This window comes from Corvus brachyrhynchos, unplaced genomic scaffold (genome assembly GCF_000691975.1).
Source record: "Corvus brachyrhynchos isolate BGI_N302 unplaced genomic scaffold, ASM69197v1 scaffold115, whole genome shotgun sequence".
Taxonomy (NCBI): Eukaryota; Metazoa; Chordata; class Aves; order Passeriformes; family Corvidae; genus Corvus; species Corvus brachyrhynchos.
Genome location: NW_008239553.1, coordinates 16,745,723 through 16,760,305, shown reverse-complemented (window position 1 = coordinate 16,760,305; position 14,583 = coordinate 16,745,723). Strand labels below are relative to the sequence as shown.

At 38.4% G+C, this 14,583-nt stretch overlaps 1 protein-coding gene across 1 annotated transcript in view; it reads right to left on the bottom strand.

Moving 5' to 3' along the window:
• AQR (aquarius intron-binding spliceosomal factor) overlaps positions 1-14,583 on the bottom strand; it is a 51,091-nt gene that overhangs the window by 15,033 nt on the left and 21,475 nt on the right. The window contains exons 17-25 of the mRNA XM_008639743.2: positions 13,761-13,928; positions 13,168-13,337; positions 8,837-9,078; positions 7,200-7,343; positions 6,632-6,701; positions 5,594-5,704; positions 3,395-3,504; positions 1,945-2,080; positions 45-254 (exon numbers count right to left, since the gene is read on the bottom strand). Of these exons, the coding sequence (XP_008637965.2) occupies positions 45-254; positions 1,945-2,080; positions 3,395-3,504; positions 5,594-5,704; positions 6,632-6,701; positions 7,200-7,343; positions 8,837-9,078; positions 13,168-13,337; positions 13,761-13,928 (1,361 nt within the window). The remainder of the gene's footprint in view (positions 1-44; positions 255-1,944; positions 2,081-3,394; positions 3,505-5,593; positions 5,705-6,631; positions 6,702-7,199; positions 7,344-8,836; positions 9,079-13,167; positions 13,338-13,760; positions 13,929-14,583) is intronic.

Sequence of the window (14,583 nt, the reverse complement as noted above, 5' to 3'; positions counted from 1 at the left end):
AGGATTAGCCAGATTCACTTGCTTTTAACAGTTACATGTCTTACCTCAAGCTGAGTGAATATTTTCTTAATATGTCTAAAACACCCTTCAGCAATTTCCATATCTTCTTCATATGATTTGCCTTTGAAAACTGGTTGAGGAGCATTTGCAAAATACTGGTGAAAAGGAAAGAAACTGGAGACATCTGCAACATCTGGCAATTTTCCACCTTTAACTTTCACTTTGCTGATATACTCCTCCCAACGGGACATTACCTACGACAAAGCAAAGTGGTTTTATATCATGAGGTTTTTGGCAATGTGTAGGTTTGCATACACAGCATTAAAAAAAAAAAAATCACAAAAGGTATGTCTTAGGTAGCATTTGACCTTGTGTCAGGGTGACAGTTTTGAAGTTGTGGTGGGTTGAGCTTGGCTGGCTGCCAGACTCCCACCCAGTTTATCTCACTCTCCCTCTTCAACAGGACAGTGGGAGAAAGTAAGATGGAAGAGCTTATGTGTTGAGATAAAGATAAGGAGATTGCTTAGCAAATAGCATCACAGGCAAAACAGACTTGGGGAAAATTAATTTAATTTTTGCTAATTAAAAACAGATTAAGATGATGAGCAACAAAGACAAAAGAAAAACCACTTTTCCTTTCCGCTCCCTCTTTCTTCCCAGGCTTAATTTCATTGTCAATTTTTTTACCTCCTCCCCACCCTCAGCAGTACAAAAATAATGGTGCTGTCATTCAAGTTCACAACACCACATCTCTGCCACCCCTTCCTCCTCACACTTCTTCCCTGCTCCAGCATGGGATGTCGACAGGCTGCATCTTCCTTCAGGATATATCCACCTGCTCAATGTGGTGTACTCCACGGGCTGCAGTGCTGGCATCTGCTCTGACACAGCCTCTCCATGGGCTGCAGGTGGAAAACCTGCTTTACCACGGCTGTCTCCGTAAGCTACGGGGAACCTGTGCTCTGGTGCCTGGAGCACATCCTGTCCCTTCATTTCCTTCTGACCTGGGTGTTTGTGCTTGTTTCCCACAGTCCCCTCTCTGCCCTCAGCTGCTGCAGAGCGGTTTTTGACCTCTTCTCAAAGACAGAAGCACCACCAGTGTCACTGGTGGATTCAGCTTTGGTCAGCAGTGGGTCTGCTGGAGCTGGTTGTGTCCAGCACAGTCCCTGGCCTCTTCTCAGAGGTCATTCCTACAGCCACCTGCTACAAAAACAGTGCCACATAAACCCAATACAGAAGTAAATTTCTTTACTATCTCCACTTATACTACTTTGATTTAAATATCAAGTGGGATTCATTTAGGAGGAAACTGAACCAGAAGACAAGCTCTAGCAGTGTTCCTAGCATTCTTCCACACCTAAACTCCATTTAACGTTAAGGTCTGCACTAAAGCTAGCCCAGAATAACTTCTGTAAAAACATACAGTGTGTGCATTCAATCCTAAGTACCACTCTACAAGTCTCCTTATGCAACACTAATTGCAAATGTAGACCACATCACTGAAAAATACATGGAGAGGAAATGAGGGGTATACAACATACAGAAAAATCACCATTTTGTACAATGTACATTTGATTTCACATTGGCATTTAACACTATAAAAGCCTTCTATCAGGACCATCAAGTAGCTGCTCTAATGCTTGTCCAAAATATAAAGCAGCCCACAGATTTTCCTATCTGAAGGAGAAGCTTCAGGTTAGAATCTTTGCCAGCATTCATGAAGGGCAGCAATGACTTGGCGAGTCAGCAAGCAGGATTTAAAACAACAGCAACACAAGCAAGTCATGCTGCAATATTAACTTTAGCTGTTACTGTATTGTAAATCACCAAGGTAAATGCTTTTTGTTTTTACACCCAACTCCAAAAAATTCACTGCAAGTTTTACAAAGTGTTTTGTAATGTATTTAGGTCATACAGTCTCTGCAAAAGTATTTCAGTCCTTACTTGGTATAAGAAAAAGTGGCCAGCTGTTTCACAAGTGTAAGAAACATCTCCTGGGACTCCAAGACTCTCTTGTAATTGCCCAACTTCTCGTAGAAGTTCAAGTCTTCGAGCCAGCACATAATTAACTCTTCCATACCTACAAAATGGATTAAATATAACATAATTTTTATTTAACCCGAAACAGTATTTAAGTATCACAATGAGAAATCACAAACAACCCCAGCAGCCCCCAAAAGAACCCCACAACTACAATCCTGCTCCAAAACCTAAGAATTTGCTACATGCCCACTATTTCTATCAGCTGAGCCCTAGCAATTCACAAAGCCAAGCTTATGAGAAATAAAGTTCTCACAGTAGTACAGCCCATCTTCAAATATATTCCTCACCCCTCCCTCCCAAACTGCCATAATGCACAGTGCTTGCAGAAACACCCCATAGGTCTGAAGTTACTTCGAGAAAGTATGAAAATAGACAACACAGAGTGTCTTAAAGAAAACTCCTTTTAATGATGAACACCACAGTTCAATGAATATACTAAACTATGGATACTACAAAATAAGTATCTCCTATGGCATCCTTTCCCTAAGTTTTTGGCTATCAAATTTCTGGAATAGCGTGACTACTTCAAAGCATTCAATTATAAAGAAAAAAATCACAAGGTATTCGTTCTGCTAAATACTGAACTATGTATATGTGTGTAGCTTCTAGTGACTATATATAATTTTTACTACAGCTTTTGAAGTCAAAGAATTGCTATGATAATCCAGTACTGGACAGTTCAGATATTTCCAGTGCACGACCATTATACCCCTCTTATATTTATGAATGTGGGTAATCCTACTGACGTCAATTGGACTAACACGTGACAAACATACAAATATTTAGAAGAACAGGTTCTTAAGTCTTTGTACTGATACAGAGTTGATAGCTTTCCTTATGTATGTATGCTTCAAAATGTGTTATCAATGAAATAAGCAACTTTGAGGTTAAGCAGTATCTGAAGAATTCAAAGCAGAAAGTTTATTTTCATGTTTATTAATACAAAAATCACCATGACAGTAGAAGTGATACCACATTTGTACAAAAAACCTGTGACTACAAAAATCTGTCTTATTATTCTAACTTCTCTCACAGATTAATTCTATGAAAGGTAAAAGGGTCTAAAAAATATAATTCTCTTTTATTCAAGCAGCTGAGTTTGTGAACAAGCAACTGCCTGATTCTGCCTTTAGATGCTGAAGGGAGCACAGTTTTTGTACAGAACAAGAACCAAAATTACTAAACCATGTACTGGAAACTAGAGCACTGTGTGTTACTGGGACTCGATAACATGAGAAGGGAAAACTTGTCCAACACAGCTCATTTGCATGGGATGTAGAGCGGATTCAACAGAGACATCTTGCTGCCATGTTTATACAAGTGAGTTTATCATTAGCATCTCCTTTCTCACCTGCTGAAATCTTTCTCTGTCTCTAATTCCTCTTCTCCATGACCCAGTCGCAGAAGGTGACGCTCATCAATGTCTAGAGCCATGATTTTTTCGAACAGCTGGTTCAAAGCCTAAAGATTGACAAGAACAGGAGAAAAGGTAGTTTTTAGAAGTTCAGAGGCTCTTGCAGGGGAAAACTGAGAAATTACTTGTACGTAAGGCAGGACATTATGCCTATTTTAGTATAAATGGAAATCAAAACAAAAAAAAAAAGTCAATTTTGTTTTAACAAAACAAAGTTAATACTGAAACTCCTCATCTTGACAACAGGGAAATTAGCCTACTAACACCCTTTTATTCGCATACTTTATGTAACAATTACATTTGATTTTACAATTTTAAAATTTAATTCTATCACAGAGTTAACTTACTTGATAAAGCTATCAGTTTACAAAATTGTCTCACAAACACTGATTTTTGTATGATGACATTAAACAATTTAACTTTTACTGTACATTAGAAAAGCATGATCAAGTACTGACTGTCAGGTGCTGTGACTATTCCATTTGGGTAACTAAATTTTGCATAACTAAACTCCTAGGTGTGCTACATCTTCTGCCTTAAACTCTTCAGCTCTCTAATGGTTTACTATCAACTGCCTAATTCAGTGTATTTCAAAGGAACAAGCATTGAATCATCAAGTTCTGAGACTAAGAATAAAAGCAAGCCTCACTTCCAGCTGCAAGTCATGTAAACATCTTAAAGTGCAGCATCAAGGCATGGGTAATGTACCCTGCTGAGATACATTTTATTTCCCAGAGTACAATTTCAAGTTAACGTCCTCACGAAACTATTGTCTGGTAAGAAGAGTCTTCTATCAGCCTCAAAGGATTTCCTTCTTTTTCTCATCAATGGACATGTTCTCAACCCTTTCTACCAACTTTACTCTGTCACTCTCCTGCAACCAATTGCAGACTGGCCTATATTGTTCCAGGCTGTAATTCTTCACCAAAGCAATACCCCTCCACCATTCTTTGACCTTGCTTTGATGAAAAAAGATGGTATGTTTTCCAGTGGTATGTTCAGTTAAAGTAACTCATAACTGAGACAGGACAGGTTAATCAGGGAGACCAGGTAACAGCTGACCCTGGTTTCCAAACAAATCATTCCAAACCAGATGCAGATTTCACAAAATCATAGAATATGCCGAGTTCGAAGGGACCCACAAGCATCATCAAGTCCAACTCCTGGCCCTGCACAGGACAACCTAAGGGTCACACCCTGTGCCTGAAAGCATTGTCCAAGTGCTTCTTGAGCTCTGTCAGGCTGGTGCTGTGACCACTGCCCTGGGGAGCCTGTTCCAGTGCCCAACCACCCTCTGGGGGAAGAACCTTTCCCTAATATCCAACCTAAACCTCCCCTGACACAACTTCAGGCCATTCCCTCGGGTCCTGTCACTGGTCACCACAGAGATCAGTGCCTGCCCCTCCTCTTCGCCTCACAAGGAAGCTGTAACTGCAATAAGGTCTTCTCTTCAGTCTTCTCTTCTCCAGGCTGAACAGACCAAGTGACCTCAGCTACTCCTCATATGGCTTCCTCTCAAGGCCCTGCACCATCTTTATTGCCTTCCTTTTGACACTCTCAAATAGCTTTATGTCTTTCGTATATTGTGGCTCTCAAAACTGCACACAGGACTCAAGGTGAGGCTGCACCAGTGCAGAGTAGAGTGGGAAAATAACGAGTAAGACTCTTAAAGACTTTTAACACTATTATTATTATTATTATTATTATTTTATACGTGCTTGAGAAGTAACATCTCCATCTCTTACGAATGGGAAGGAAATACTCAGCTGAAGAGGCCTTCCCTTAGGAGCATGAAGCACAGAGCAACCAGTGTCTGAGAAAGCCAATTAGCAAAAATCTGGCATGCATGCAGTGAATGTGCAACTGTAAGAACTGAGCAGAGACTTTTTCAAAATACTTCGTAATTTCTACCTCCAACCAATTAAACACATTGAAAACTTCTGAAAAATAGTTTAGAACTACATACCTGAAATTCAAAAATTTAATTTTGTATTAAGAAACTGGCAAAACTGCACACAATCCAACTCAAGTTTCCATTGTTAAGAGACAAATGCAATTCCCAAACTACTGATCTCAATACTTACTGTTCGTCTAGATTGTAATTACAAGAAAATTCACACATGATTGACACTTTACCTGATTAGAGTGGGTAACTATAAGAGTTCGTTGTTCTGGGAAATTATGATAAAGATTGGATATTATCTGGACAGCTACATCAGTTTTTCCAGTACCAGGTGGACCCACTACCTAAAATCAAACACACACACACAAAAATTAAAACCAAATAAAAATCAATACACAATTTATCAGAATACTGCACAATTAAAAAAAATAGAGTCTGCTGGGGAAGAAAAAGCCTAGAACAATCTCACAAGACACTAACATTTAACATTGCTTCCTGGCTTTGGTGAACTTTCAAACCAAATAAAACATATCATAAAAGACTCCTTTAGACTGTTTAGGCAGATTCCTGACTAAAAGGAATATGGTAATCCAGCACATGACGTACTAATATGAAAATAGACCTCCTCAGAGAAAAAAAGGTAGTTTAGCCTCAGAATAGGCTAAGCATGGGGGACACAGTGAAAAGAGAATCAAGACACACAGCTGAAAAAGAATAAGGTGAGACAGACAAAAAGGACAGGAAAAAAAGAAGAGAGTTCATTACTTCTATTTACTCAGAAATCTACAACTGATGATAAAGTCATATAATAACAGTTAACATTTTCATGGGCTCAATTCCACAAACACTCCAAAACTGACACCTCAGGCATTTTAAAGGTATCCAAGTATTATAAAGCATCTCAAAATAAATTGTTCAGGATTAAGAAGCAGAGAATAGCAGCTTTCATAAGCACTTACACATAAAATTACAAACTGCTATGAAATCATTCTTGCTTTATTTAAAGACTCTCCAATCACTGCAAAAGCAAATTCAGTTGCTGTGGAAAGCCTTCAGCCACTGAAACACAGGATGCAGAGATATGTGTTGCCATATGATTTTGTGAGGATGGGAGGATGTTGAACCTTTGAATGTTAATTTTTCATATCTTTAAACTATTAATAGAAATTACCTCAGCAAGGTACAGAAAGGGGCATTACTAGAATGTCACTGAATGTACCTAAAGCCAGAATTAATATATAAGAGTATAGAATCCTTAAAAACATTCTTACCATAGTTAGTCCAGGCTGCATTCCCGCACGGATGGCTTCAATCTGAGTATGGGTAAATTGAATAGTATTGCTGTAACAAAGCAAAACATCAAATAATTGATAGATTTTGTCAACAGTTTTGATAAAAGCAATTGTTTTAACAAGTTTTATTTCAATTAACTGTTTGTATTTTTCCTAAACTACATACTTGCAAACTTTCACATAAATTAAATCAGCATTACAACGATCTTTTTTATAGATACAACAGTCTTGTAATTTCTAAGCGAGATAGTAAATCATGTTGTCCATGTGACAACAAATTCATCCCATCAAAAAAACTGTTTGCCTTTAGTTATTATTTGCAGAGAATGCTGTAAAATTATTTAGGTATGACTTTCCTAATGTTCAAATTCCTGAGACAAAAAACCCTAAAAGACAGTATTTCTCACTTTTCCTCAAAGGGCTTTCTTAACAGATAGAGGATAATAGAATATTTTGATTCAAATATAGAACAAACCAGCCTCATTTCTGAAAATGAACTGCTATGCACGTGTTATCATTTTAAAGAAAGTTCCCATCCATTTTTTACCGTTTTGGTTGATTATATGGATATGGGCCCCTGTTTGGAATAACATGAGGCTCTACAATCAGTGTTTTAGCTTCTTCGGGGTCTTCTTCATTTCCATCCTCTTTTCTTTTCGTTCCTTTACCTCCCTTCATTGGGAAAGTTATCCTGTAACACATAATTTAAGGTTACAGTTCAACATGTTCACTACAACATAAGACTGTCTTAGAAGGTAATAGAGAAAGATTTTTTCTAACCATTAAGACAAACCATCACACAATAGGAAAACAAGTGCTGCAAATGACAAAGTTGTAATGAGAATAAAGAAAAGAAATTACAAATAAATTGATGAAGGTGATTAAACAAAAAGTATGTAAGAAGCCCTCTTTTCATAGCTGGAAAAGCCAGGAGCAGTGCTGAGAGCCAGCTGGAAAATGCTGAAAACAAGAAGTTCGTAAGTGAGAATGGAAGGAGTGTAAGTGACAGGAGAAAAGTTATCATAGAACATAAGCTATGTCAGTGTTCTAAACTGTTCCAACAGATGAAGTTTTTATCCTCCCATTTCAATTTTTTATAGCCTTCTGTATATATTAACAAACTTTCCTAATTCAGAAACAAATCACAGGTGAAGGAATTCCAATGCTTATCCGAATATCTCAAGACAAAAATGCAGATACCTGTAACAGTAATAATCCCTTATAGGACAAATGTAGCAGTAGGAAGAGCAATAGCTCTTCATAAAGAGCAGTATCTCTCTTAATATATGAACTAAAACTGAACAATAGTTCATCGAGGAAAATTGTGTGTGAGATCTTTTCCTGATAACTTCAGCCTATTTTTATATCATTATATAGTGTTAGTGCCTCCTCTACACAAATTCTCCATGCAGTGTTTCCAAAAAAAAGATTGGGAGATTACCTCCCTGCTTTTCAAGATTCCATTTAGCCATGATAAAAGCTGACTGGTGCAGGGGAAAGCCATATTTTCCCTCCACTGATTTATTCCTTCACAACGAAAAGATGTAGTTCCTCCAGCTGAATTGTATTGTTCTCCAATACTACTGTGAATCTCAGCTGCCAAAGTTCAAGGAAGTGCACCAGGAGGGACAGAATTGTCAAGTTTAAAAATGCTGGACAACAGCACCACTGAAACAAAACAAATCTCATTTAGCTGCCACATAGGTAGGCATCCTATTTCAGAAATCATTTCTAAAAATAAGCAGTAGGGGATTTCAGACCTAATCCTTTGTGTTGATTGAATGGTATTTCCAATAGCTCAAATTTTAACTGATGTTGAAATTGCTGTTCTTAGCTTGTTTTAATGAGACATGTAAGGAAACTATATAATTAAAATTCTCTAGGCTGATGTTGAGGAGGCTGCATACCATTATGCAGAAGTGAATACCATGCATCTTGATTTATCTCATACTTTTGTTTTTTCCATATATTCCATAGGCTGATCCACAAACAAGCAGTTTTTGTACAGAATAGAACAAAAGCTGTAGTGCAGTTAACTCTATCATGTAACTATCTAAATCTTAACATATCTCCATCTTTTCTTTAAAGAAAGAGCATCTCCCTTCAACCCCTGAACATAAGTCCACCTGAAAACACATTTCAGCAAGAATACCAAACCAGAAGTACTGGAAATATTGACATCACCTGAAGGGGGGTACATGCAGATCTGGATTGTCAACAGTGACTTTAACATTGTATCCAGGAAAGCTAGCTTTTAAGTGATCAATGGACAGGAAAGTGTCATTAAAATCCAGAGTTGCAATCTGATTTGGCATTTTTGAATAGTGTGCACTACTTGGGTCTCCATATCCAAGAATGATGTCATGCAGCCAATCAGGAACCACACAATCTGTGTTCATCAAATTCCTTATAGTCTCCAGAAGGGCCTGTAAGTAAGAAAAACCAGAAAAATAGGATTGAAGAGACTGACTAGTTACCAAGTAAAAATCATACTGAAGATCAATCAAATCTGTTTTAAGATGATAGAATATAACTCTTTAATTGACAGTGTTTGATTAGATTGAGTCAATATATAGACAGTGCACATATGCAACAAAACACCAGTACCAAAGCACAGAATTCTTAAACTAAGAGCTAGTAAAGATGACCATATAATCATCAGTAAAGTTTTCATTCCAGAACACTCACAGCAGGGGAAAAATACAAAGACCCTAATGCGGTTTAAGGTTTCCTCTTACATGCCTATAAATTTCATCCCTGCAGTCAGCTTAAGCTTCCTGTCAAGCATTTGCTCTTCACCCACAAATTAATTTATCTAATAATCTGTAGTTATGTCAGTCTTCTCTCCTTTCCCCTCTTGTGAAAACATCAATGCTCCAGACCCTAGACTTGCACAGAGGGTGTGCTTTTTAACCAAGATGTAGATGAACTTTAGCCTTCCTGTTAAAGGGCTACTTTAGTGGCAAGTCTTCAACAACCATCTCACTTGAAACTTGGCATTTGGACAGCATGTATCTGCTCTTCAGCAGCAGCAGGAACACACAGGATACCAGACCTGCACTGATTTCCAGATCCTCTGACCTACCATGCCACCAAACATGGATACGAATGGATGGCACAGTACATCAGCAGTCCACACTAGAATACAATAGAACTTCCAAACACCAATCTTGTAAAAGAAAGTCAGTCAAATCAAAGTACAGAATTTTATTCTGATAATCTATATTTACATATCCATCTCCAAAGGGTAGGATTCTCTGTCCTTTTCTAGCTTGTGTGGTATCATTCAAGGAAGCAGTTAATGTGATCATCATCCATGCTTTGTCAACCTCTATTAAGGTCCTGGTTCTTCCCCACTACTCACATGGGTGAGACAACATCTGGAGTGCTGTGTCCAGTGCTGGGCTCCTCAGGACAAGAGGCAGACATACTGGAATGAGTCCAGCAAAGAACCACTAAAATGATTAAGGGATTGGAGAATCTGTTGTATGAGAGGCTGAGAGAGCTGGGATTGCTTAGCCTCAGGAATACAAATCTCAAGGGGCAGTGGAGAATTGTATCCATTTGTATAAAAAAAAAATAATGGGAGGAAGTAAGGTCAGCAGAATGAGACTCAGTAGTGCCCTGTGAAAGGACAAGGGGCAATGGACACAAATTGAGATACTTCCACCTAAATACATCAAAATGTTTTTACTGCAGCAGCAATACAACACAGTAACAGATTGTCTAGACTGGTTATGTAGTGTCCGTCACTGGACATATCCAATTCCAACTGTACAAAGTGACAAGATCTTGAGCAACTTGCTCTAGCTGACTCTGCTTTAAACAGACCTTGGACTGAATCATCTCCAAAGGTCCCTCTAACCTCAACCATTCTCTGAATCTGTTCCTTCCAATCGCAATCATGCTGTGGATTCTGTGACAGCCATGTAAAGCTATGAAGTTGAAGGCATCTTAGCACTTCTGAAGCCTGAAGGTCCTGCAATTACTTCAGAGATGCATGGATGGACGAGTCCCACATTAACTATGAATTTTTTGTATTTTTGTTGCAAATCTAGAACAAGTACTTCTGGCTTAAACGTGTATTAAGCACAGCATAATATGTTTGTGCTAAGAAAAGCACAAAGAAATCAGACAACGTCACTTTTTCAGATAGTATTTCTAAATCTAGTGATCAGTTTCTAAGAGGAAGCAAAAAAATATGTTCCTAACAGCTAATGTGCTGCTTCTACATCACAAAAACTTTGCTTCAGCTTTTCAAAAAGTAATTTCTATGCACATAAAAATAGTAAGATTCGCTCTTGTAAGAGCTAACACTGCTGACCAATTGTAGTGACGCGATGGTGACACCTCCAGCAAACACATTGCATTTGCACTTTCTCTGCTGTCTCATCTTCTTAATTTACAAGGACTGCATAAGAGTTCTCTTGTCTTCTCTCCTACAAGCTCAGCTTTAAACTTCAAGCTGCCTTCTATCTGCTCCATACACTGTCTGCACTAATCACAGCATCATCTTGTTTTCTTTCATTCAGCTGAAGTAGAAAGGTTTGAAAGTGACATGGAATGCATGCACCTAAACTGGTAGCAATGTGATAAATATGGAAATACCTTAGATTGTCTTGGAAAATGAATGAATGAGACTTTACTAAATGCCAACATAGAATGGTTTGCATTGGGATTTACCTGTAAATTAACTGCAAGAACACAGTACAAATTTGAAAGCTACACTAACATTTAACAGCAATGCCGAGCAAACTTAAGCACTGACTGCAGGACTTTCCTTCTTGCTACACAGAAGTGCAGTGAATGAGAAAACACGTCTACATGCTTGTTCATCAGGAGGCTTTGGCAGAGGGCATTTGTATTTACACTGTGAAAGGAACCTGCCACAGACACACAACATAAACAATCTGTGGCGGTTCTTTTTAATGTATTTATAAAGGACTCTCTATGAAGTACTTTGAGTATACCAACCCACAGGTGGATGGCACCACAATGGTCTATGCAGGCTGTAAGCTACTGCTCCACACACAAGGGGCATCTTCCTAGATACAGAAAGAAAAAACATCCAAGTCTTCCTGCCTACCTTTTTATCCATTTACACAGAACTTGCTACAGAATCCTTTAAAATGAAAATCACTTCAATTATGCAGTGCATGATTTTAAGGCAGCAAAAGAAATCTAGTTTTTCATTCATGTTGCATTTTCATAATGGAAAACTCAAGGAAAATTAAAGATTCAGAGGTCTAAAGAGCAAAGAAACTGAATAAGAAATATTTTTAGGTGTACAAAATTATGCACCCTCACAGTGAAAAGGGCCATCAGTAGTGCTTGTGCTACTGCAGGAATTCCCCAGCAGGTCAAGAGAAGTGGCTCCTTCTTTTCTGCTCAGCACTGCTAAAGCTGAATCATATAATGGTTTTGGCTGAATGGAACCTTTAAAGCCCATACAGTCCACCCACCCTGCAATGAGCAGGGCCATCTTCAACCAGACCAGGTTTCTCAGAGCCCTGTCCAACCTGACCTTGAAAATTTCCAGGGGTGGGGCATCTACCACCTCTCTGGGCAACCTGTTTCAGCATTTCACCATCCTCATCATAAAATATTTCTTTCTTATATTGAGTCTGCATCTACCATCTTTTAGCTTATAAACATTACCCCTTGTACTATTACCAGTAGAAAGTTTGTCCTCATCCTTCTTATAAGGCCCCTTATTGAAAGGGTGCAGTCAGATCTCCCTAGAGCCTTCTCTTCTCCAGGCTAAACAACTCTAACTCTCTCAGGCTTTCCTCATAAGAGAGGTGCTCCATCCCTCTGATCATCTTTATGTCCCTCTTCTGGACTTGCTCCAACAGGTCTTTCTTGTGTAGGGGAGCACAGAGCTGGATGCAGAACTCCACGTGAGGTCTTACCAGAGCAGAGTGAGAGGGGAACAAGCATCTCCTGTGACCTCTTGGGCACCCCGCTTTTGATGCAAACCAGGATGCAGCTGATTTCTGGGCTGTGAGTGCAGACTGTTGGCTCACATCAAGCTTGTCATCCACCAGAACCTCCAAGAGCTTCCCAGCTGGGCTGCTCTCAATCTGACACACTCCCATGCCCAACAAGAAATTGATCCAGTGACCCTCCCAAAAGCTAATAGATTCCTCTGATTTTCACATTTTAACTGGTTTATTCCTTTTCTTACAGTTCGCTATTACATAAGGTAACAAAAATGCTCCACATACTCTCTTATCCCAAAAGTCCAAATCTGTAGGCTTCCTGTTAGAAGACTGAAATTATAAACTAATGTTTTATTGTGTACTCAAACAAAGTAGCAGTGTTCTGGTTTTCAGTTTAAGAGTTATCTGCAGGGGAAAGTTATCACCAGATGACAAGCTCTAGGTTCCTGAAGGGAAAGCCTAAACTCTGCCACCTAAAAAGCCTAACTACATGCATCTAAAATAAAAAAGTCTCAGTAGTGACAGCATATTCAGACTTACTCTTACCTAAGAGTCAAGGAGCAAGTATCTTACCTTGAAATTGTTTTCTTTCGGTTTTCTTCTCATTATTATATTAAATGTCTCATAAACATCTTCTGCTCCATTTTGTATTGTATTGGTCATGTCCTGCTGATACTGGTTTGGGTCCAGAAATACTCTGTATGTTCTGCAATCACCTTTAAGTCTTGGTTTGGGTTCAGGACCTGTCCGTAATGAAACGGCAGGATTAGAATTTGACTCAGTGCCAAAAGCAAATTATCATTCAAATAAGTGATCCATAATTGTTCCTCAAATGAAATTAGTTTATACAATGAAACTAATTTTTGCGTAGCAAGAGAAACATCTTCATTGCACTATTCTAATAGTTTTTGAATATAATCTATTTTATTCCTTAACACAACGTACTGGATTTATTTAATTAATACAGCTACATGAGATTTTACCAGAGGAAACTAGTTAACCATTCTCAGGCTGGTTATGGAACTGGTTTGGTATTCTCCAAGTATGTATCTAATTCAATGAGCATTCCTTAAAAGAGAGGAAAATTATCAGTTAGGCTGTTAAAAATAAAAAATAGAGAGGGAAAGAAAAGATAAATCTTTTGAACAAGTTTTGGTATATCATACCTTCTTCAATAACACGCCCTTTCTCATCCAGCATGCCCTGAATTTCACAGCCTCTGACATACACCAGCCCAGTCTGCTCAACAAAAGGCTGTCGTCGGTCAAACTTGGTGCCATAGGGTTGCATGGGACGCACCGTGATCAAAAAGCAGACATCATGCTTCCGCAGACCTGAGCCCCAAAAGGAACAGTCAGTGATTTGACTGAAAGGCATTTTCCTTATCAATTCCATAACATATATACAACAGAATGCACTAAAATTTCTTTTAAATAAAACCCCACTTGGATAGAGTATGATTTGTTTTGTTTCAAAATATGCCTTGAACTTAAGAGAATACAAAACCATAGGCCATTGTGATATAATACCAAATTTAAAAAGTAGAAACTGAATACTTTTTTCTTAAGAACAAACATATTTATTTCAAGGTTATTATTCTCCCAATAATCCTACTCCAGTTACACAACCTAGTTATTTTCACTCATCTCTAAAGAAGTCTGGCATTAATCTCTCATTCTCATTGACTTCTTCCGGACAAACCTCCAACTAATTTTTTTTCTTTTTTTTACAACAAGTTAAGCGCAGTGCCTAGAACTGGGCACAAAACCTTAAACCAAGTTATCTGTTTAATAGGGTAAAAGGTCACTTAACCAAGTTACTTGTTTACTGCGTTACATTCCAGTTTATAAATTCCAATGTAACTTGAGGTTTTTCCTTTTTCCCTCAGCACTAACACAATGTTGGGGAGTCACATTCACTTGTGAGCAATGATGACCTCTGATCTTTCCACTCTGCAGAGGTACTGCCTGGTAAGTTATTCCCCCAAAA